Source organism: Terrapene carolina, unplaced genomic scaffold (genome assembly GCF_002925995.2).
Source record: "Terrapene carolina triunguis isolate 2854851 unplaced genomic scaffold, T_m_triunguis-2.0 Scaffold53, whole genome shotgun sequence".
NCBI lineage: Eukaryota > Metazoa > Chordata > Testudines > Emydidae > Terrapene > Terrapene triunguis.
The window spans coordinates 8,884,547-8,906,306 of record NW_020664404.1 but is presented as its reverse complement, the minus strand read 5'-3'; the positions used below and the strand labels follow the sequence as shown (position 1 = coordinate 8,906,306).

At 54.8% G+C, this 21,760-nt stretch overlaps 2 protein-coding genes across 4 annotated transcripts in view; one reads left to right on the top strand and one right to left on the bottom strand.

Moving 5' to 3' along the window:
• Positions 1 to 563: 563 nt before the first annotated feature.
• LOC112104737 (collagen alpha-6(VI) chain-like) lies at positions 564 to 10,384 on the bottom strand. Its single transcript, XM_029912740.1, has 13 exons — positions 10,300 to 10,384; positions 8,730 to 9,046; positions 8,272 to 8,350; positions 7,545 to 7,693; positions 7,112 to 7,207; positions 5,455 to 5,508; positions 4,499 to 4,570; positions 4,381 to 4,407; positions 3,724 to 3,768; positions 3,180 to 3,233; positions 2,843 to 2,905; positions 2,061 to 2,126; positions 564 to 689 (listed from the first exon to the last, which is right to left on the bottom strand). The coding sequence occupies exons 1-13, from the start codon at positions 10,382 to 10,384 to the stop codon at positions 564 to 566; spliced, it is 1,233 nt and encodes a 410-aa protein (XP_029768600.1).
• Positions 10,385 to 18,605: 8,221 nt separating this feature from the next.
• Positions 18,606 to 21,760, top strand: part of BMP1 (bone morphogenetic protein 1) — an 83,714-nt gene continuing 80,559 nt past the window's right edge. For 2 of the 3 annotated variants that reach the window (XM_024197233.3, XM_024197234.3), the window contains exon 1: positions 18,607 to 18,907. In XM_024197233.3, the coding sequence (XP_024053001.1) occupies positions 18,769 to 18,907 (139 nt within the window). In that variant the 5' untranslated portion in view covers positions 18,607 to 18,768. Of the gene's footprint in view, positions 18,908 to 21,760 lie in introns of all 3 variants that reach the window. The other variant, XM_024197232.3, reaches the window with a different exon arrangement.

Below are 21,760 nucleotides of genomic sequence, written 5' to 3'. Positions count from 1 at the left end.
GGCCTTGGGCAAACACTAGGATAGTGAGAGAGACAGAGACAGATTCAACAGCCAGTTCTGATCCCAGGGCCAGACTTTGGGGGCTGGGTGCCTGGGGGAGCTCTCACCCAGCTCCTGGGGTGCCATTTGCACAGCCCAACCCTGACCCCACATTGAAATCTAGGGTTCAGTGGGGAGCTCTGCCCAGCTCTGGGATGACAGACCTCCGTGGGGCAGGAGGATGCATGGTATAAGTAAAGACAGGGAGGGGCTCTCCAAGAGGGGACCCTGCCTGCAATTATACCAGCTCCCAGCAGACAGGAAGCAGGCTCCAGAAGCTGATGGCAGCTCAGATCCTCCAGGACCTTCATGGCTTTATTGTACAAGCTACAGATAAGTGCCTCCCAGCCTCCCCTGCCCCATGGAAACAGAACAAGGAGCTGGGCAGATGGGCCTTGACATCAAACACACATGCTAGGGAAGGGGCCAGCTGTTTTCCCCACCTTCACCTGGCTAGGGGTGGACGGAGGTCTCAGTGACCTGCTAACGGTCAGGGTTTGGGGGTATTGGGTGCTGGGGGAAGTTCAGGGCACAAGGGGCTTAGGACAGGCACTGGACATCCCGCACGGGATGAGAGCGAAACGTACCAGATCTGCAGTTGGCCCCTGTGACCCAGGTGGCCCAGGACTGCCCTCTGGTCCAGAGTCCCCCTGTTCAGGGAAGGGAACAGAAAAAGAAGCAGAACAAAGCTGTGAGAAATGGCCTGGGATGAGTGTGTCCAGCTTCTGGTCTGATTGCAGCAGGGCCACGGAGCCAGCTCACCACCTCCTGCAGACCCCAAGTGGGGTGGGCTGCAGACTGGACAGGGGTCCCACACTGCCACCTTGCCTGCACAGCCCCTGGGTCTCTTCCTTCGTTAGGCACAGGGAGATGTCCCCACCGAGCTCCATCTCCCAGCCCCTCACCAGGAGCCCGATTCTCCATTGCACTGCCCTGTGCTGCCATTCACACCAGTGCAAAATCAGCACCGTGCTCTGGTGTGGATAGTGCCTAAGGGGAGAACTGGCTCCCCTGCTCTCCAGGGGGCTCTCCAACCCCACTGCACCGTTCAACAGGCCCTGCGCACGCCTTCCCCGGAGCACCCCCAGCCTCTGGATGGAGCAGCCTAGGGGAGCAAATACCTAGCCATTATTATCCAGGGAACTCCCCTTCTCCGCAAACAGCACTGATCTCCCCTAGCTGCCCACCTTGCACCTTTGCAAATCTACCAACAGACCGTGCTGCCTCCCCAGAGAAAAATCCATTCACCGGCCATCAAACACAACGTGGCAGCAACGCAATACACCGGGTGAGGGCCAGGAAGGGAAGATGAATTCCCTGCACCAGGGAAATTGTGGGGAGCAATTTCCAACCCAGGGGCTCAGCCAGCATTAACATTTCTACTATCACCAAAAGCTCCAGGAGGCTTCCTATGACCAGCCACTAGCAGGCAGGATCTCTGGCTTACATCTGTGATACTTCCGAGCCTGAGCCTGATGAGTCATCCCTGGGCCAGCACTGTGTGATGAATCAGAGGCAATTACCTACTGGTCTTGTGATAGGCTCCAAGCCATTCAACCAGGGTTCAGCCAATCCACAGGCAAGAACCCACCCAGGTGATCCCAAGGCAGGTATTGGAAGCAGGCTCCTGTTTGCTCAATGACTGGGTGCATTCCCATTGCTAGTTGGGTTAACACACTGCCCTGGTGCCTGCTCCTGTTCCAGCCTGTACCCCTTTCCACTGGCTGCTTGGCAACACTGAAACATCTGACCCTGCAGAAATTACTGCCAACGGTCACTCTCGTCAGACCCTCCCTATTGAATCGCCAGTGCACCACCCTGCATATTCTTTACAGGTTTCCCAGCCAAGTACTGCCCAGGTCTGGTTCTGTTCAGCTTGCGAGCTCTGAACGGAGCATGGCCCAGGGTACTACAGCTGCCACCTTTTGTTTACCTGGACTTGCAGTAAACAGGGCTGTCTAGGAGCGTCTCTCTGGAGTCGTTAATGGCTCAGAGAGTTGGGACGGATTCATTGCCATTACCTGGGTGCCTCTTTCTCCCTTGCTTCCGGGGGCTCCACGCTCTGTGCTGCTTCTCCCAGGATTTCCCTGTGGAGCACGGAATCAGAGGGGGTGAGCCCACATGCTGTCCCATCCTCCTCCTAGCCCCTTCCTTGCCAGTGAACTCAGCATTCATTTCTCCCCTTAGGCTCTGAAGCCAGACTTGCTGCCTAGAGCAAGATCCAGCTGCAAGTGGCAGGGTGGCCAGCACGGGGCACATGCCCACTTGGCCCTGGTCAGTGCCTCGCTGGAATGGGACAGGGGATGCTGTCTCTGAAGCTGGGCATTTGGGATTAACATGTCCCCTTTGCCCACCAGGGACCCCAGCTGTGCACTCTGCAGCCCTCCCTCGCCCTTTGCTTTTCTGCTGGGTAAGACAGCTTGGGCGAATTGAGCGCTGGTGGAAGGGGCCAGATTCCCTGCCTGAGGTGCGGGGAGGGGTGATGCGGGGAGAAGGTCTGTGTATGTATTCACAAGGCATAGGCAACAGTAGGGCAAACTCCCCCCTACACGGCTCCACCAACGCGCCCCAGCACGACTCTCAAAACCACCCCATTTCCTCTGTGGCCCAGCCAGCCCTTGGCCTCTCCACTGAGGCTACCGACCAGTGGGCCAATGAGTGCCAAATGCCACGGTGATTTCAGGGGCTTAGACTGAGACCCACAGAACTCATTGCGCACCGGGGCCAGTGAGCAGACAGAAGTCAACGCTCACAGGGTCTGCACTGCAAGAACTAACTCCCCCCAATTCTCCCCCACACTTACAGCATCGCCGGGGGATCCTGGAGGCCCTGCATCGCCACGGAGACCCCGGGAGCCTTTCCGCCCCTGGATCAAGGCAGGAGGAAGGGATTAGCAGCACGGAGCCGGCAGGGGTGAACGTGGGGAAGTGCAGGAGGCTATTGCTGAGTCCGCATTGCCAGGGGCACCCGCTTGAAGGTGAGTGGCTGTCTGGGAAGCAGCATCACAATGGGAGTAGGCCACACAGAGTGCTTGGATCAGGGGTCTGAGGTCACGATGCTATAGGGCCGGGGGACGTGGGCATGGGACCTTCTCCTCCTCCCGGGGCTTCTTTACCCGCTTAGCCTTGCTGCCCACTTACCTGCCTCCCGTGGGATCCTCTTGTCCCAGGATTCCCAAACGGACCGGCTTCCCCCTGGGAATGAGAGAATTCAGGAAAGGGGTGAACCCTTGCTATGCTTTAGTCATTGCTGATGCCCTCTAGTCTCCCTGGAGCTCCAACGATTGATAGTTGGGCTCTAAGGGCCGATCCTCTGCCTCCTGACAGGGGAAGCTCCAGACCAAGTGCTCACTGCGTGCTGCATCTTCCCCTCGGTGCCTGTCCCACAGAGGCCAGGAGATGCCAGCAAGAGGACAGAGGGCACGAGCCAGAGCTCACTGAGAGCCTGGCCATGAATTTCACAGGTTCTGGGTTAGAGTTTTAGCTCCAGCAGTGGAGACTGGTGTCATTCGCCCCTGAAAGCCTTGGTTCGGCTCTGGCTGAGGACTGTCATTTCTCCAGGAGCTGTGGAGCTTAATAGGGTGGATTGTTTTAGGGGACACACAGCGAGCGCGGCCCAAAGGGGTCGGCGCAGGGACCTGGGGCTGCCCAGCTCTGCTGCAGGACATGCAATTGCGTAGCTCACCTTCTCCCCAGGGATGCCATCGTATCCAGCTTCCCCAGGAGCTCCCTGGAAAGAGATTTTTAGTTGTCTTAGTCCTGGATGCTACCTGGGACCTGTCTGAATAAACAGGCGCTCTGCAGCAGGCCCAGGAGCAGCTCATGTCCTTCCTGGCCACATCCATTAGGGCCAGGCCTTCTCAACATTTTGCATCTTAGCAGAGAGGATGCCTTGTGGACACCTCCCCTCCCATTCGAGACACCTCCCCTTCTGCTCTTCATTGTCCAGCCCCTCCTCCCCTGCCATTCACCGCTGCGCAGCCAGGAGTGCCAGGGAAACACCAGGCACTGAGGGGCCCGCTGCTCCTACCAGTTTTGCAGGTGGATATTTGGAGGCTGGCAAACAGTACGGCTCAGGGTGTTGGCCTTCCATCTGCCCGGGATGGCGCAGATTCCCTGGCACACCTGCACATACCTGCACTGCCTGGCCCCAGAGGAGTGCTCCTGGAGTGCCACGTGCTGGGAGATGTTTAGGGAGAGAGCGTGACTAGCAGGCCTGGCTATTGTGGAGATGAGCCACGAAGCTGAGTCCTGCCACGCTCATCTTAAGGTTCGCTCTACGATGTACATGGTATTTGCCTGTTAGATTCTACACGCACACCGAACAGTAAGGCCTCTGTACCTGCTCTCCAGGGTATCCCATCAGTCCCTGAAGCAAGACAGAGAGAGAAAGTCAGTGAGATGGAGGAATCTCTGAACCAAAGGGAAAGCAGCTGCCAAGGCTGGGTCTGGCATCTTACCTTGGGTCCACACTGGCCTGGGCATCCCTGGGTTCCCCAGCTCCCTTGGAGCCCCCGCAGTCCCTGCTCCCCCTGAAATTGGGATTGGAAAGGAGAGACCTTCAAGCACTCCAGTGAAAAAGGAGGCTTCAGAGATAAGCAACACATACATCCCTACGGAGGTGAGTGGCTGGAAGTTCCCCAGAGCCGGCTTTGTCTGGCTAGGGGAATTGTCTAGGGAGTATAAGCAGGAGTTGCAATGGGAGAACGCTGAGCTAAGGAGAATCCAGACTGGGTATCAGGAAACGCTCCCTAGTGCCATTGGGCTGTAGACTCATGGGCCAGTGTGAGCATGGAAAGCGGTGGGAGCCCATGACATGGACTTCAGAAGCAGAGTAGATGAATCTCCAGGGCACAATCCTGCACTGGCCCATGAGGGACAGAATTAGATGGGCTCTGATTGATCTGTTCCACCTCTGGCACCTGGGACTCTAGCCTGCACTGCCCAGGGGATGCCAGAGGCAGCTGGTGAGAGGGCTGTCTTCAGCCAATGGGATACTTACAAGTGTCGGCTCCAGCACTATCCCCAGGCTTTATGATTGCTCTGGTTTCCGAGCTGCCCTGCTGCCACCAAGCTCTAAACAAGGTGTGCAAACTCCAGTGTCCACACCAGGTGTGGCAAAGCTATGCCAGAGCTCCCACCCCATGCTGTTCCGATTGAAGATGCAGGGAGGGGATCAGGTCTTTATGGCCAGCGCTCTGCTCACCAGTACACGCCAAGGGCCATGCCCAGCGGCCTTCCCACCCTATGCCCAGCATCTCTGTCCTTGAAAGAGGTCATCGGCCCTGATCTATGTTTGTGGGGTACATCCCACACACCCCATTTCCACAAAGTGGGGCCCACCCTGGGGTCAAGGAGCCCAGCAGCAGCCACCCCTCCACTGGAGATTTCAGAAACAGACAACAGTTCTACTCACGCTGTGTCCATAGTGCCCGTGGTCTCCAACCAGCCCCTTTGCTCCTTTCCTCCCCTAGAGCCAAGACAGCAGAACATTTGAAGTCAGCTCCCCTGGGACACAGCCTGCGCCACGCACTAGCTTCCAGTTTGAGCACTCCAGAGGAGAACAGTCAGCGGCATCAGCTCTGGGCTCACTCCCCTTCCAGTGCCCAGAATGCTAGGACCCGGCAGGACATAAAGTCCCAGCCTGTGAGCCCCAGATAACACAGGGGAGCATCAGTGCAGAATTAAGGCAAGCGCCTGAGGACAAGCTCTGCACAGCTCCTACCAACTTGCTCAGAGCAATCTCTTTGGCTCACATGGTGGTGCCGCAGCCTAAGAACTGGGAGGGGTTGGGGTCTGGGTTGAGTAACGGCTGTGCTGTGTGCAGCTGCCTAATCGGGGATTCAACTAAAGGGACAGTAGTGGCCTAGTGGATTGAGTACAGGGCTGGGAGCCAGGAGTCTTGGGGTCTAGGCACAGCAGGGGAGTGTTGTCTCATGCATAGAGCAAGGAGCTTAGGAATCAGGACTATGTGGGTTCTCTTCCCACCTCTGTGCAGGAGTTTGAGAGTCAGAGCCCCAGAGTTCTAGTCTTGACTCGGGGAGGGAGTTCTCTTGTGGCTAGAGCAGAGGCTGTGGGAGCCAAGGCTCCTGGTTTCTATCCTCAGCTCTGGTTAGAGCAAGGTACTGTGATTCAGGATGCCTAGGTTCTCCAACCCTGGGATGGAGTGCAGTCTAGTGGCCTTGGGCAAATCACTTTACCTCTGTGCCTCAGTTTCTCCACTAGTAAAACAATCATGTTTGTAAAGTGCTTTGAGATCTCCAGAGGAAAGCACTCAGTATGGAAGAGCTAAGAATTAATCACTATGACTAAGTGGTTAAGACCAGCTTCAATGTCTGGTGAATCCAGTTGACACAACATCAGATGATAGACCTCAGGCAACATAGAGGCCAAGTTGACAAGGTCCCAGCTGTGTAGGGACCAGCCAGCTGGGTCAGACAACATAGGCCCAGCAAGGCCAATAGGAATGGAAGTTGGAGACACCAGGAGATTTATCCCAACTGGAAGGGAAAGAGAACATTATAAACTCTTCTCAGAAACATAGAAAACAAAAATCCCCTTGTGCCTTTTTATCATTCCCCATTGCTCTGCAGATCCAGATGTGCAAACATCTCGCCTCATCCTGACTTCTCAGACCAGTGAGTAAGTGCAAAAGGCATGTAGCTGGGAACAAGCGCTTTCCTAGGGCTCGTCTGCACAGGGTGTTTTTGCACTGGCAGCTCTGCTGGTGTCACACCACCAGTGCAGATATGCTGCAAAGCCATGCAGAGCAGTTTGTTCCCAGGAATAGTTTGGAGCCTCATCTGCAGGAGTCACTATTTACACTCGTGCAGGACGTGGATAGTGGAGCTTTGCACCAGTGTAAAGGAACCGAGAGTACAACTCCTGCTTCGTCACCTCCATGCAGAGTGCGGGGGTGCAGGCTGTGAGACACACAGCCTCACACTCCTGCTAGAGTCTGATCCAAAGCACTGGAAGGGAACAGCACAGACCCCTGCCCCCCCAAAGCAGAGTCTGCATGTGACAGCCCTGCATGCAGCACCAGGACCGGCGACCCGCGGCAAGCGCTTTACCTTGCGCCCTGGAACGCCCAAGGGGCCTGGCGAGCCTGGCAATCCAATGCAGGTGCAGGGGCACGGGTGGCAGCACTTCCTCTCTGACACAGCCAGCTGCAGCGGGACAGAGAGCGTCAGCGTCACAGCCAGGTTGGGGACCTCTGCCCCATGGCCCGGAGAGCGAATCCCCTGGGGTCTCGTGCGAGGCGCAGGGGAGCTGCAGGCTGACACAGAGCAAGTGACTGACCACTGCTAGGAAGACAAGCCTGGTCATCAGGCTTCCTTCACTCAGAGCAGAGGAGCTTCTGTGCAACCCAGACAGCTGGGCCAGGGATGGACCCCAAAGGATAGACCCACCACTTGATACTTGTCAAGTATTTCTGCCCTCTGCTAGAAGGGGTCAGACCCCTGGGCCCACAAGCCAACCTGCTGGGAAGGGGCCCTCCCTTACCAGCTCTTGAGCCAAAACGCTGCCAATCTCGGGGCTTTCCATGCTCAGCTGCTGGCTGTACCTGAACCTTCGCCCAAACTCAATGAGCTGCAGCTCTTCCACGTTGGTAGCATTGTTCATTGCGATAGTCACTAGTGCGTCGAGCTGGCCTAGGATAGAAATGAGGCCAGAGCTGGGGTCAGCGTGGCATATGGAGCAGGGGGAGACACAGGTTGCTGACTGCAGCGGGGTGTGGGTTAGGTGACTTGGCACCTGACTCCCTATCTGACTCTTTGTTAGTCTCTAAGGTGCCACAAGTACTCCTGTTCTTTTTATCTGACTCTGTCTCTCAACATCTCCATGCCTCGGTTTCCCCATCCATAGGATGCAGGCAATAACACTGTCCCGCCGCACAGGGAGGATAAGGATTAGTAAATGTTTGTAAAGTGCTTTGCGATCCTCAGAGGGAAGGGGTGGATGGTGCCAGGGCAGATCAGCACCATGGGGCAATGGTAAAACGTGGTATCATGGAACCAGACGCAATGTAGTGAAGGACTACAGTCCCTGGGATAAGAGGGGAACAGAGACACCATGCTCAATCCGTCCTGAGATCCCCACATTCCATCAATGTCCCTGCGCCCAATCCCCTCCTGAGGTCTGACTGTGCCCAAGTCTAACTTTCTGAAGACCTCTTCCCCTCCAGATCTAACCACTGGTCGCCAGGAAGTTGTGTGATCCAGCCACATACCTTGCACCTGCAGAGCGGCTGACATCTCCTCCAGCTTCCTCACATCATCGTCCAACCCGTCCGTAAACAGGAGCAGCACCTGGGGCACAGACACATTTGGGGCACATCAGCCTGGAGGAAGCAGGATCCAGGGCAGAGACAGCTGGTGTCCCCCAGCCTGGGACCACACAACACTCCCCAGAAGCAGCAACGCAGCTCTGATTCTGCCCGATGTAGCAGGTATTCTGCCCAAGCCAGATGCACCTGCTGTGCTGACCTTGGCAGCCAGGTGAACCCTCTGCTGAGCTCCTAGGAGCCTTCCTCTGTGAAAAAGCGGTGGAACAATGGGAGCTGAGCAGGGAACTGGCAGCAAGGGGGTTAAATGGCTAGAGCTAGCCGAGGAAGGGAGCCCGCTGAGCGGGTGTCCTTGCCCTGCAGGATGTGCCCATGCGGAGCTCTTGGGTCAGCTGAGGCTCTACCTTGTTACTCTCTGGCAGGCCTCGGCTCATCTCCAGCAGTCTGTGCAGGGAGGGCTGGTTCAGGTAGGTGCGCCTGAAGGCGTGCACCACACGCAGCTGCTGCAAGACGTCGTGCTGGTACTTGGCGAGGCGGGCTTGGAAGAGGACCTCGCCGCCCTGGTCCACACTCTGGATGCTCAGGGTGACGTTGAGATGGGCGCAGCTGACCCTGGTCAGGGAGAACAGCTCCCAGATGATGCCCTCCAGGTACTGGTGCAGGCTGGACTGTTGGTAATCAGTGACGTCCAGGCCGACGAGCAGGTGCAGGGGGCATATTCCTGCAGGGCAGAACATGGAGACCCAGCCAGCTCCCGGCCTCCTCTCACTCACCACCGCCCCCTCCACATCTCCACAGCAGCCCAAGGGGTGAGGAGTCCGTCTCCCTCCCACACTCGCCTGGGGACTCGAGTGCCAAGGTCTCGCCCACCTGCCCATGGTGGTCAACGGCTTCTCAGGACTCAGCCATACTTTGGGACCTTTCCGGGATGTCTGCGCTGCAGCTGGGAGCGCGTCTCCTGCCTGGGCAGACAGACTCGGGCTACAAATAGCAGTGTGGATGCTGCCGCACCAACAGAGGCTCAGCTAGCCATCCGAGCTCGGAGGTAGCAGGTAAGGGAGGCGCACCTCGGTCCCTCCCGTTCTCTGCCTGTGTCCCGTAATCGTCTGGTCTACTGGGGGCTGTGGTGCTTTCGTCTGATTCTGGTTGTTGGGCTCAGTGTGGAGGAAGCATGGACCTGTGATCTGTGCTATATAGGAGGTTGGACTAGAGAATGGTCCCTTCTGGCCTTAAGCTCTGTGTCTTCATTGTGATAAAAAACCCCACGGTGCTGAGTCTCAGAGCCTGGGTCAGTTGACTCAGGCTCGCCCTGCAGGGCTACGCTCTGAGACCCTCCCACTGGCGGGCTCGCCTGGAGGTCTGCATTGCAATGTCATAGCCCTGCAGCCGGCCCGTGAGCCTGAGTCAGCTGACCCAGGCTAGCCACGGCCATGTAGAGCAGGCGTACCCTGGTGACTCAGTCTGTCAGCCCAGGCTTCCCAGCTGCAGTGCAAACATCCCCTAAATGATGCCCTCCCCGCTCACTTTTCACGGCTGTTCCAAAATACTAAGGAACTCTCAGGAGCCAGGGCCCTTCGCCCCACCCCCACATCCTCTCAAAGAATCCACCCTGCGGGCCAGATCCATGGCAGATGTAAATCTGGGGTAGCTCTACTGAAGTCAATAGAACTCCCCTGATTTACACCAGCTGGGGATCTGGCCCTCTGTCTTTACACATGAAATGGGGCTTGGGGTCCCCATAGGGGGTACAGCCCTGGGAGTCCCCTCCACACATGTGTACATGGACAGCAAGGCCTGGGGTCTCACTTTGTGGGTCCCCTCACCAGTCCCTGCCCCTCCTTGTGCATAGAGAGTAGGGCCTGGGGTCTTCATTGGGGTACACCCTGGGAGTCATCAGCACCTACCTGTAGGGATTGGGATTGCCCTAGGCAGTGTATTGGAATAAACGCCCCTCTGGAAGCAGTCCCCACTTACCGGTGTCCTGACTCCGAGCCCCTCCAGCTCCGACAGCAAGCAGAAACAGAGCGAGCCAGCGTTTGAACAGCACCATCCCCTGCATCCTTGCAGGCAGGATCTGGGCTGGATGGGCAGGAGTGGAGGGGGGACCACGGGGATGCTGCAGCCTGTCTATGTGGGGAAAGCACAGGGATCACCTTCCCGGAGCTCTTGGCCCTCAGACGGTCTACAAACTCACCCAGGGAAGAGCCTCACATTCACCCTGATAGTCCAGCTACCAGTCAAACTGGGTCCTGGGCAGATCCACAGTGGACATGGGGAGGTATCCTGCAGCGCCATCTCTTGGAGGTGATTCATTGCACCAGCCCTTATGCATGCTTCCCATGGGGATGAGCACTGGGGAGCCTAGGGCCTTGGCTTCCCGGGCCCCACTACATGCATGGAACTCCCATAGGACACGGTTCCAAGCATCCCTGCAGAGCCCCTCCCCCATCCCACCAGACCTGTTCTACTGCTGGGGGCCCTCTCCAGTCATGGGAAGAGCAGGATTCACCCCTTAGTGTGGGTCTTAAGAGGGCCCCAGCAAGTCTAAGCCAGCCCTGGTGACCCCATCAAAATGGGATCGTGATCCACTTTGGGGTCCCGACCCACAGTTTGAGAACCGCTGGCCTAGAGCAGTGAGGCTCTGATCTCTGTTGTGGCCTGGAGACTCCACTGTAATATAAATAACGAATAGCAATAATAATAATCAAGCACCTGCCTTGTGAACTGGGGTCAGGGCTTTGGGTCTGGCACCACTTCCTACTCTCCATCATTGCTCATTAAAAACAAACAGAGCCCAGCCCAGCTGAGAAGCTGATTTTGGCTTCCTCCAGCCCTGGCTGCAAGAGCAGATCCTGACCCCATCCTTTCTTGTCTTTCTGTTTTGCTGTTTGCAGAATCACATTTGGGTGCATTTTATTCCTCTGCTAATGGGTGTCAGTTCCCAATTATTGTGCAATGGATTTGATGCTGTGGTCTGGAGGGAGGGGACACCGAGTACGGGGAGATTTACCCCAAATGATATCTGAAATGTATGTGAGTGTACAAAAATGACTTTTCCATATACATCTCATCTTTCTTGGTCCTTTCTCAAGCTGTATGGATGCAAATGCAACCCTTCACTAGCTCACAGCCCACATATGTCTTTTGCTTCAATGTTGCAGTCAGGGCCAGCTCCAGGCACCAGCTAAGGAAACAGGTGCTTGGGACGGCCAATACAAAGGGACGGCACCTCCTGGTCTTCGGCGGGAATTCGGCGGCGGGTCCCTCAGTCCCTCTCTTCCTCTTTGAGCTGCCGCCGAAGTGCTGCCGAAGAGGAAGAGAGGGAGTGAAGAACCAGCCACCGAATTGCCGCTGAAGAATCAAGCGGCGCGATTGAGCTGCCGCCAATCGGCGCTTTTTTTTTAAATTTTTTTTTTATTTTTGCCTCTTGGGGCGGCAGAAAAGCTGGAGCCGGCCCTGGTTGCAGCGAGTTAATAAATAATACTAATAACGCTTTGAATTTATATAGGTGTCAGAGTAGCAGCCGTGTTAGTCTGTATCTGCCAAAAGAATAGGAGTACTTGTGGCACCTTAGAGACTAATACATTTATTTGAGCATAAGCTTTCGTGGGCTACAGCATCTTATGTAGCATCTTTCAGCTGAGAATCTCAACATGCTTTCCCAAGGTGGTTAAGTAGCTTCTTTAGAAAGCCCCATTTAAAAGATAGGAAAACTGATGTACAGAGAGGTTAAGATTCAGTTGAGAATAGAACCCAGGCGTCCTGGCGCCTAGTCCCTGGTCTAACCACTAGACCATTCCCGGCCAGAGCTGGAAATAGAACCCAGGAGTCCTGACTCCCAGCCTCTTGCCCTAACTGCTAGACCATCCTACCTCTATTTTGACAGCACAACAGTCACTTTGTCGATTCAACACCGTAACTTCACTGAAGGATCAAAGCGAAAGAGAACCTTGTTTACATGCAAACACCTTTAGGACTTAGCAAAGTGGCCAGCCAAGAACAAAACCCAGCCAAGAGCTGAACCTGTCTCCAGGTTCAGCTCTTGGCTGATATCTCCAGCTATCTTCTAAAGTTTCCCCCCCATGTAAAATTTTCTCCTGATAGAAAGCATAGCCTCTTACCTCACTGCACCATTCGGCAGCGTGTAATAGCAGCAGTGCCTGGGGATCCGTAGAGGCTTATCCAAAATGGACAGAAACACATGAATTATTTTATTTGATAGTCGGCTGCAGGATGGAGGAGAATTGGCTGCTAACTCGGGACGTTCGGCTGGGAGGTTTACTTGTTTATTCCACAGCTTAAATAAATAAATAAATACATGGATACGTCAGGGGAAAGTACATTCCGCCCAGTGACTGGCTGTCAAGAACTTCCCAGATTTTAGCTTTCCGGTTCTTAAAGAGAACATGTGAGGTCAACCTAACCTCCCCAAGGCCCATGATGCCACACTAAATAATGCCAGTGGGGTTCTCATTTTTGTCCTGTTGAGGGTACAGAACATCCAGCTTCCAGCAAGCCCACTTGAAAGAATTAAGGAATGGACTTGTTAAAGGGCACTTCTGTACATTGGAGCACCTCTTGCTAAAAGAATATAATTAAGCCTTTTGAATGAAATTCCAGGACAAGGATCAATGAGATTTCCAGTTCTCCTAAGTGGCAATCAGAATGAGAGACCAGGCCACTTACGAACAGGTGTGGAAAGAGATGTGAAAGAAATTCACCATAGCACAGGGTTTTCCAACATGCTACAATTTAAAGGGGAAAAATACCCAGATTAGCCTCCAGCTTCTTAGCAGGTGTAAATCAGCATTGAAATCAATAGGTGGAGGCTGATTTACACCAGCTGAGGATTTGGCCCAATAGCTTCCAAAAACCAAACATCTTTTCCTGTAATCCTAACAGAGCCTGAAGTTATCAAAATGGAAAGTGTTTGAGACATTCAGCTTTTACATTTTAAATCTTTCACTGTTTGTCTCCTCTCGAGACTACACAGACAATGACACTGGATTTGCCTCTTGCCCTTTTGTGTTCTCATGCACGAGCCCAATGTTGTAGTGTGTGGGTTGCACACCATGAAAGGAGGGGAAACAAAAAAACACTGTTTTCAAAGGGTTCTTTGTTGAATGGAAACTTTTTTTAATTGCACTTAGTAGCTTTAAAATCTTGTTTTTACAAAAATCTAAATGTTGGGTCTAAAATTAACCTGCGCTTTTGTGTAATTGAAGTATATCCTGACATTATTTACCCTGGGGGGAAATAAAGGGGGAATGCATCAAAGGTGATTTATTAAAGAGCCAGGCTTTCCCCCTCAGCAGTGATGTTTGAGTAAGGAATTGGAATGAGAGGAATTCTGAATTTAGCAGTTACTGAAAAGAAAACAGGAGACAAGGAATATTATTTAGCAGATAGGAAAAGGAAGGGGGAGCTGGAATTCCTGGGTTCGATTCCCATCTCTGGAAGAAAGTTTTAGCTAGTACCCAGAGCAGGACCCCGGATTCCTGGGTTCTATCTTCTTCATTGCCGCTGACTCACTATGGAACGTCAGGCACTTTGTCCAAAAGTGGCCTCAGATTTTTGGCACCCAACTTGAGATACCTCTAGCCTGATTTTTAGAGGAGTTGAGCACATGCAACTCCAGCTGGCATCGGGGGGAGCTGAGGGTGCTCAGCCTGCTGAAAATGAGGTTGGCCCTGCTCTCTCCGTCCTAGTCTCTGTATTGTGACTAACGAAACTGATCTGCAGTGAATGTTAATGTTTGCAAAGGAGTTTGAGACTGTCACACAAATGGGCAAAATATTAACCTGACTGTTTAACGGAGAGGCAGCATTACCTAATGCCCAGGGCCCTGGACTGGGAGTCAACAGAACTGGTTTCTAGGCCTGGCTCTGCCACTCATCTACTTGGTGTCCTTGGGCAAGTCCCTCCATTTCTGATTCCTCTCTTATTTACAGCACAAGCTCTTTGGGAGAGGGACTGTCTCTCTCTGTGTGGGTAGCTCCTGGCGCAATGGGGCTCTGAGCTCAGTGGGGGCCTGTGTGTGTTCCCATAATCTAAATAACAATATTAACCACTTTAAATACACTTCCTTCCAAACCGTTTGTACTTGCAAGTTGGGGACAATCATCGTCCCGCTGCGAGATCGGCCATCGATTTCAACGGGAGCAGGATTGGGTCCTATAGGAGCATCACCTCAGGGACGTGCAGAAGCAGTGGCCAGTGAACCTGACGAGTTCAGGCAGCTAAGCCAAGCCCCTGTGATTCCACTGTGCACGGCTGTGGGGCTAGTCATGCAAAAGGGCCAAGAGCAGTTCACAGTGCATTTAAAGTCCTTAGCAAATTGGAATGTTGTATGCTGCATAGTGCATCACAGCACACAGAGTGTAAGGCCCGAAGGGACCACTAAATCACGTAGTCTGACCTCCTGTGTAGCCCAGGCCACCGACCCCAGCCAGGACAGCAGGCGGAGAATCTAACCCTGGATGGAAAGCCAAAGCCCCATTGCATGGGGCTGAAGTCCAGTGCCCCGAGTCCCGCCACCCAGGGCTGAAGCCAAAGGGTAAGCAATGTAGCTTCATGGGGGGGAGGGGGGAGATGGGCCTTGAGGCCCCAGGCAATTGCCCTCCTTGCTACCCCCTAACACTGGCCCTGGCTTTTATATGCAGACAACCAATTGTGGTGGCACCGGTGGGCCATGGAATTTTTATAGCATATTGGGGTGAGCCTCAGAAAGAAAAAGGTTGAGAATCCCTGGTCTATCCTACCCCATCAAAACATGGGGATGCACATCATGCCCATTGATTTTAAGGGGGTTGTATGGGTTTTGTAAACTCTTTGGGGCAGGGACCAGCCCTCTGTTCTGTTTGTACAGTGCTGAGCACCATGGGGGCCTGGTCCAGGACTCAGACTCCCAGGCACTTATGGTGATACAAATTAGTAACAATTCAGCCCTGCATGTACACTGCCCTTGACAGACAACAGCGAGCTTGGAGCTCTACCTAGTGGCCACTGCTTGGGCTGATCCCAGTGCTGGCCAGTGGCCAACCCTCACAAATCACGGCCTTGCACAGCATTGCAGCAGTTCCCCCCTGCGGCTGAGCTAGCCCCCAGTGCTGCCTGAGTTCGCTCCCAGACCTAGGTCTCCCTTAACCCTTTGGACTCAGCTGGGTTTGGCATGGGATGGGAAACATGGTGTTCTGCGTCCAGTGGAGGGGGAGGGAGGAAGAGACTGCAATGAGAAGGAGGGTGTGTGTATGGGGGGGGGGGGGGGGGAGGATAGATGCTAAAGGAAGACCGGGAACAAGACAGCATAGTTGTGAGAGGGAAAAGCATCCCTCTCCCATCAGCACCACCAGCTGCTCTGTGGGCAGGTGTTCAGTGTTTGATACAGGCAGAGATCTAGTCCTTCTCAGAGGAGCATGCAGTAGAAATTCCACTGAGAACTGCAGGGAAGAAACCCCCACAACGTCTCATCTTCACAGAGGTAACTCTGCTTTCTCTGTCTGCTGTGCAGCCAGGGTTGTGTTCTGCAGGTAAAGGAGACAAGGGCAGTTAGTGAATGCAAAGGTATGGACACTGCTCATACCTACACACAAACATCATAAACACTATGTACTCTCTCTGATGCACACACTCATATATATATATATATATATAAAAAAAAAACACAGTATCCTCCCACACACTTTAATAAGCAAAACCACTGCTCCCACCCATATACACACAGCCTACACCTGCACATACTCACCCTATCTAAGGTGTGATATCCAGGGCTGCTGGGATGCAGTTTATGGCCTAGCCCCAGTCACATGAACTGGGTAAAGGTTACAAAAGTGTCTGCACAAGCTCCATTATAGCAGCTAATGGTTTCTACTACTCCAGCAGTTGCTAGTGTATTGAGACGCATGGCGCGTCTTGCCAGACTCATTATGCAGCCAAGGAAGTCCTAGAGGCAGGAAGGAAAGGTGAGGATCTGTTCAAAGTGGGAGATGTGCTGCCTCTGGTCATAGCTGCCCTTGGGGTGGAGAATAACCTACAAGCACAACCCCACTGCTGTTCTGCAGATTGGGCACAACCTGGGGAGATCCAAGCCTCAGCCAAGTCAAGGGGGCTAGTCCCAATCCGGGAGTAGGACAGGGAACGTTTGCTGAATCCTCTGCCTAATAGTGCTCTGCTATCCTGGTACCCACTTCCTTAGGCCTTCTGTGTGCAGCCAGCTTGCTCCCCAGGGCTCAGCTTCCAAAGGGTTAAGAAAAGCACAGGCTGGGTGGGCTTCTGACAACAGGAGGTCTCAGGGTCATCCTGCAAGCCAGCCAGCAGCTGCCAGCCACAAAAGAGGCCTGAAGTGACAGGGCTTGACCTGTAGGTGTCGCCCACAGACCTCCATTACAGGGGTGCTAGGTCCAACTTCCCATGTGGGGAGCTCCCTACACATGTAAAGGCTGTTCATCTCTCCTTGCTGGGGCTGCTGCCATGGCCTGGCTTTATCCCTACACACATAGCTACTAGCACCACCCAGCAATTCCCCTGCCCTGCTCCCTCTGCACAATACAGTCACCCTCCCCCCAGCACACCAGTCACCCTACGGTGATTTCCCTGCTGTTAACCTGGCTGAACACTGGGGCTCAGCAGCACCCCTGGCTGCTCAGACACCCTCTCCAGTGGGCAGAGTCCGTCCCTGTGCATCCGTCCCGTGTGGAGAAGCATGTTGCACAGGTACTGGCCTTGTGCCAGAACGAGCTGGTGGGTTCTTATGGGGCCAAGTGTCTACCTCACACGTGTGCAGGTGAAACCCCTGCTGCAGCTGGCACTGCTTAGCCTGGGCGGCTCCAGGAGCGACTGGGCTGAGGAGAACTCCGGGGCTGAGAGCATTGGTGGGGCCCAGTGTGTGTATAGGGGATGCTTGCCCCAGCTCTGTGCTAGCACCAGGGATAGAGGGTGTCCCGCTCCAGGGCTGTCAGGCCAGCACATCTCACCAGCATGAAACTCACCTTGTGAGAAGGGCTGCTAGAAAACTATGAGCGGGGCCAGATGTGCAAAAGGGTGCAGCCCCCAGCCGCTCCCGGCCGAGGGTTCACACAGTCCAAATCAGACTCTTAAGAACTCTCCAGTCCCATTCCAGACCAGGCCCCCAAAGTGACACAGATTCACGGGACAGAGACTGTGCTTCCCATGCTCAGTGCACCTACTGAAATGAGTACCAGGCATCTGAGGGACTTGCCCCTGCAGGGGGGACGGGATGGCTAGATTCCAAGATGGAGAACTCACAGGGGCACAGCACTCCTCCCTGTATTTCCTCTGACACTGGGGAAGCATGCTGTCCCCTTCCCAGCCTGGGGGGCTAGATGCGAGCCCAGTTCGGTAGCCATTTACACCCGTGAAAAGTGAGTGTGAGACTCCAGCCCACCAGAACTGCCCCTCGCACCACCAGCAGCATTTTGCACCTCTTTGCATGAAGCCGGAGGCAGGGGGAGAATCCCTCGTGATGCTCAGCTCCTGGGAGTGGCTGGACCGAGGGTTTTGGTTCAGGCCTGTCTGTGGAGACCCCAATGTGGATGCTAATTGCAAGCCCCTATTAAAAGCAACCAACAGACCGCTTCCCAGTTTCCTTCTCAGCAAGCAGCTGCTTTAGGGTCTATCCCGGCACTCAAGCCCTGCCACTCATCGACCAGCCCCGGGATCACAGCAGGGGATGACTCTCCCAGTCCTTCTCCCTCCCCAAGAAACATACCAAGGGCCGGAGCAGAGCGGGGGCAGCATTTCCTAGCTGTCCTGATCGCTCCCCAGGCAGCTGGGAGCCCTGCAGCCTGGGCTTGCCCTTTTCTCTGGGCTTAGCTGAAAGAAGCCGCATCCAAAGGGGTGGGCGAGGGGACTGGACCATGGCAGGGGGCTCCCCGGGGCCCCGCAGCTCAGAGATCAGCTCAGAGCGGGGGGGTCTGAAACGTCCCCCCACCCCGCTGCCGCCCTATAGAAACCTGCCACTTCAAGGGGGCAGCGCACAGCACCAGCTCCCCGCGGGTGCTCCCGGGTCCAGCCCTCGGTGCCCACGCGGGGGCGGGGTGTGACGGCCCCACGCCGCGCCGCGGGATGCCGGGCGTTCCCAGCCCCGGGCAGGCGGGGATCCCAGCGGCGAGAGTGGCCCGGAGGCCCCGCGGAGGGCGCTCCCTGGCCGGTGAGCGGCGATGCAAGAGCATCTCCGGGAGCCGCTTCTCCCCCACCCCGGGCTGGCTCCGTTCCCAGCAGGGCTGCGAGCAAACTCTGCAGGCTGGAGGGGCTGAGCTCCCGGCCTGAACCCGCCCCCACCAGCTCTCATTTCCCTAAAAAAAAAGAGCGAGAGCGAGGGGGGAAAACCCTCCCATCTCCTTCCACTTCTCTCCTTCCCCCTCCTTCCCGCTCCGCTTTTCCCTTCGGTCCCGAGGCGCGTCTGCCCGGGACTCGCCAGCCAGCATGTCCGGGGCCAGGGCGTGCTGGCTGCTCCTGTCCTTCGCGGTGCTGGGACGAGCCCTGGACTTCCCCGATTACACCTATGAGCTGGAGGACGAGGAAGACACTGAGCCCATTGACTATAAGGATCCTTGCAAAGCTGGTAGGGCCAACGGGATCCCCTGCCCCCAAGCCTCCCCCCTGTGCAAATGCGTCCTTTGGTGGGGGGGTCGTGTGGGGGCAGCGAGGCCACGGAAGGACAGGGGCTGGGTGAGCCTGGGTCATGCAGACTGCCTGGCTGGCAGGGCAGCTGCAGACAAAAGAAAGGGGACGTGGGGGGTGTTTCAGGGACACTTTCAAAGTTGCTGCTGCCGGGGCTGGGAGGGAGCTGAGCCCGGGCAGACACAGCCTCGGGCAGGGAAAAGCTCCGGGGCCGGAGACTTGAGTTTTCTGGGTTGTTTTGCCCTCCTCCCTCCCCACTTTGTGCTGCAGGAAATGAATCTCCCCCCACCCCGGGAGTTTTTACTCCCCCTCTCTCCCCGGGAGTTTTGGGTTTCTTTGTGGGGAGGGCTTGGGTCTGGCTGGGGGGGGGGGAGGGGGTGGCTGAGATACCTCCTGTAAGGGAGACTGGGAAGGAAGTTGCCACGAGGTTACGCTGGGGGGATCCATCCATCCATCTGTTTATACTTCGGACGTGGAAGAGGCTCGGGGGGGCTCTCCCGCTTCCCAGGAGGAGCTGTCAAAGCAGGCGAACTCCTCCAGCCCGGATCGCCCCCACGTCCCCGGAACAGCTGGCCCACTAGCAGCTAAGGCTTTGTGGCTAAGGGCTCTCTGGAAGTCTCCTCTCGTACACCGGTTTCACTCCTGTCTCACTCCGGTGTGAAGGGGGGGATCCTGCTCCAGAACCCAGTAGGGCAGGATCGGGCCGTAAGCGAGAGGAGAATCGGGACGCAAAGAGTTTGCAAAAACTTTTTGTTCTTTCTTTCTCCCAGTTGCGAAACAACAACAGAAAAGCCTGGTGGTGATAAGGGTGGGGATTGGATTAAGATTGATAAAGAGGGATTTTGGGTGGGAGGAGTGTTATCTCCGTTAGTGATTATGACATGTTATTTGATCAGAGACTTAGCTCTGTTCCTGGCTCTGCCACGAGCCTGGTGCCTGTTCTTGGGTATGTCACTTCACTGCTCGGTGCCTCAGTTTCCCCATATGTAAAATGGGGATAATGAGGACTGTCTTTTGTAAAGTGCTTTGAGATCTGCTGAGGAAAAGAGCCCTGCAAAGCCTCAGTAGTAATATTATCTCACTGTTTATTATTATTATCAGTCTAGCATGATGCTTTACCAACCAACCGAGAGGGAGTTTAAAATCTAAACCTGCATTGGGATCCTTATGGGTGCTGGGGTCCCCTGGGGCAGATTGGATTGTGGGAGTAGGGCCTGAATTTGTGTGTGTAGCACTGTGATCATACAAAGCACCCTCTAAGTGTGGTTATTATTGTATTAGAATGATGTTTATCATCTTCCTTGAGCAAGCCAGGCCAGGAGATGGCTAAGGGGTTGGTATTTAAATTACAGCAGCACCTACAGGCCCCAGCTGAGATCAGGGCTCCTTTGTGCCAGGTGCTGTATTGAATGAGAGACGCTCCCTGCCCCTAAAGAGCCTGCAATTGAAATAGACAAGAGTGATGAAAGGCAGGAGGGGAAACTGAGGCCCAGAGAGCAGACATGAGTTGCCCAAGGTCACACAGTATGTCAGGTCTTGCAGAGCCTAACCTTGTGCTCTGGACATAGGAACCCGTTGTCCCTTTAAATCTGCTCTGTTTAGCCTCCACTTCATCACCTTGTGCATGTGTGTAGGAGAGGGGGGTTTTAATTGTTGATTAAATTAGTGGAGGTCAGTCCAGACAAGAGGTAGGTCCAGAGGAGTTCCTTCTGATTGTGCTTGCTGGTCCATTGTGTGGTGAGAGACATGCGGAGTGGCATGCTGGAGCCCTGCCCCCCACCTTTATTGGATCCATATGTGACTAATTCAGTTATTGCCATTTGTATGGTGGCTGTGTCCGGAGGCCCCAGTCTGAATCAGGCTCTATTAGACACTGTACAAACACAGGCCCTATCCTGAAGAGTTCTTTATCACTCGATTAGCTTCAAGTGTAACTCAGGATCGGGGGTCAGATGGGAGCTTGCCCATTGCTTCCTACAGGACAGGGAAGCAGTTCCTCTGCTAAGATTGGCCTGGCCAACTACATATCCCACAAGGCTCTGGGAGAGTGCGTGTGTTTGTGTGGTGGTTTTTTGTTTTTTTTCAAGGCATCAGCTGCAGTAAGTTTCCTAGGACTTTAAGAGCAGCCGGAAACAGCTGACTCCTTGGCACTTGGAATTATTCCGTGGCTCCCTTAAATTCCACATGGAGAAGGAGCAGTGGGAATAGTCAAGAAATGGATTTGGTTTTCACTGCACAGCTCATGCCACAGGTATCCTGAGGCCACCCACCCACCAGGGATCACTCCCCGCAGCTCACAGCCTCCCTAACGTTCCCCTTGTCATCTCTCCCCGCTGCAGAACTTTCCCCCACCCCCACCCCAGGGTGGTACTGGCCCAGACCCTGCTGTAGTGCCAATAGGCGTTTTCCTGAGAAATGCAGCCAGGCTTGTGGTCCTGCCAGCTTTGGCATCAAAGCTCCCACATCATAGCTGTGCCCGCTCCCTAGATGGAAACAGTGGCCCCGGTCCTGCAGTCCGTCTCCTTACCTCCTGTCAAAATAAACCTCCCCGGCTCTGATCCAAAGCCACAGCAGCTGCTGCTTCCTTAGCTGTCCAGTATCAGGGGGTAGCCGTGTCAGTCTGTATCCACAGAAACAACGAGGAGTCCGGTGGCACCTTAAAGACTAACAGTTTTATTTGGGCAGAAGCTTTCGTGGGTAAAAACCCCATTTCTTCAGATGCATGGAGTGAAAATTACAGATACAGGCATCAAAGAGTCCTGTGGCACCTTATAGACCAGGGGTCGGCAAAGTT

Excerpts from the sequence above, each read along its gene's own strand:
- LOC112104737 (XM_029912740.1), bottom strand. The coding sequence starts at position 10,384 with ATGCAGGGGATGGTGCTGTTCAAACGCTGGCTCGCTCTGTTTCTGCTT. Across the intron at positions 8,351-8,729 it reads GCCTGCCAGAGAGTAACAAG|GTGCTGCTCCTGTTTACGGA; the intron begins GTAGAGCCTCAG and ends TCTGTGCCCCAG. Across the intron at positions 2,906-3,179 it reads GAGGATCCCACGGGAGGCAG|GGGCGGAAAGGCTCCCGGGG; the intron begins GTAAGTGGGCAG and ends GCCTTGATCCAG.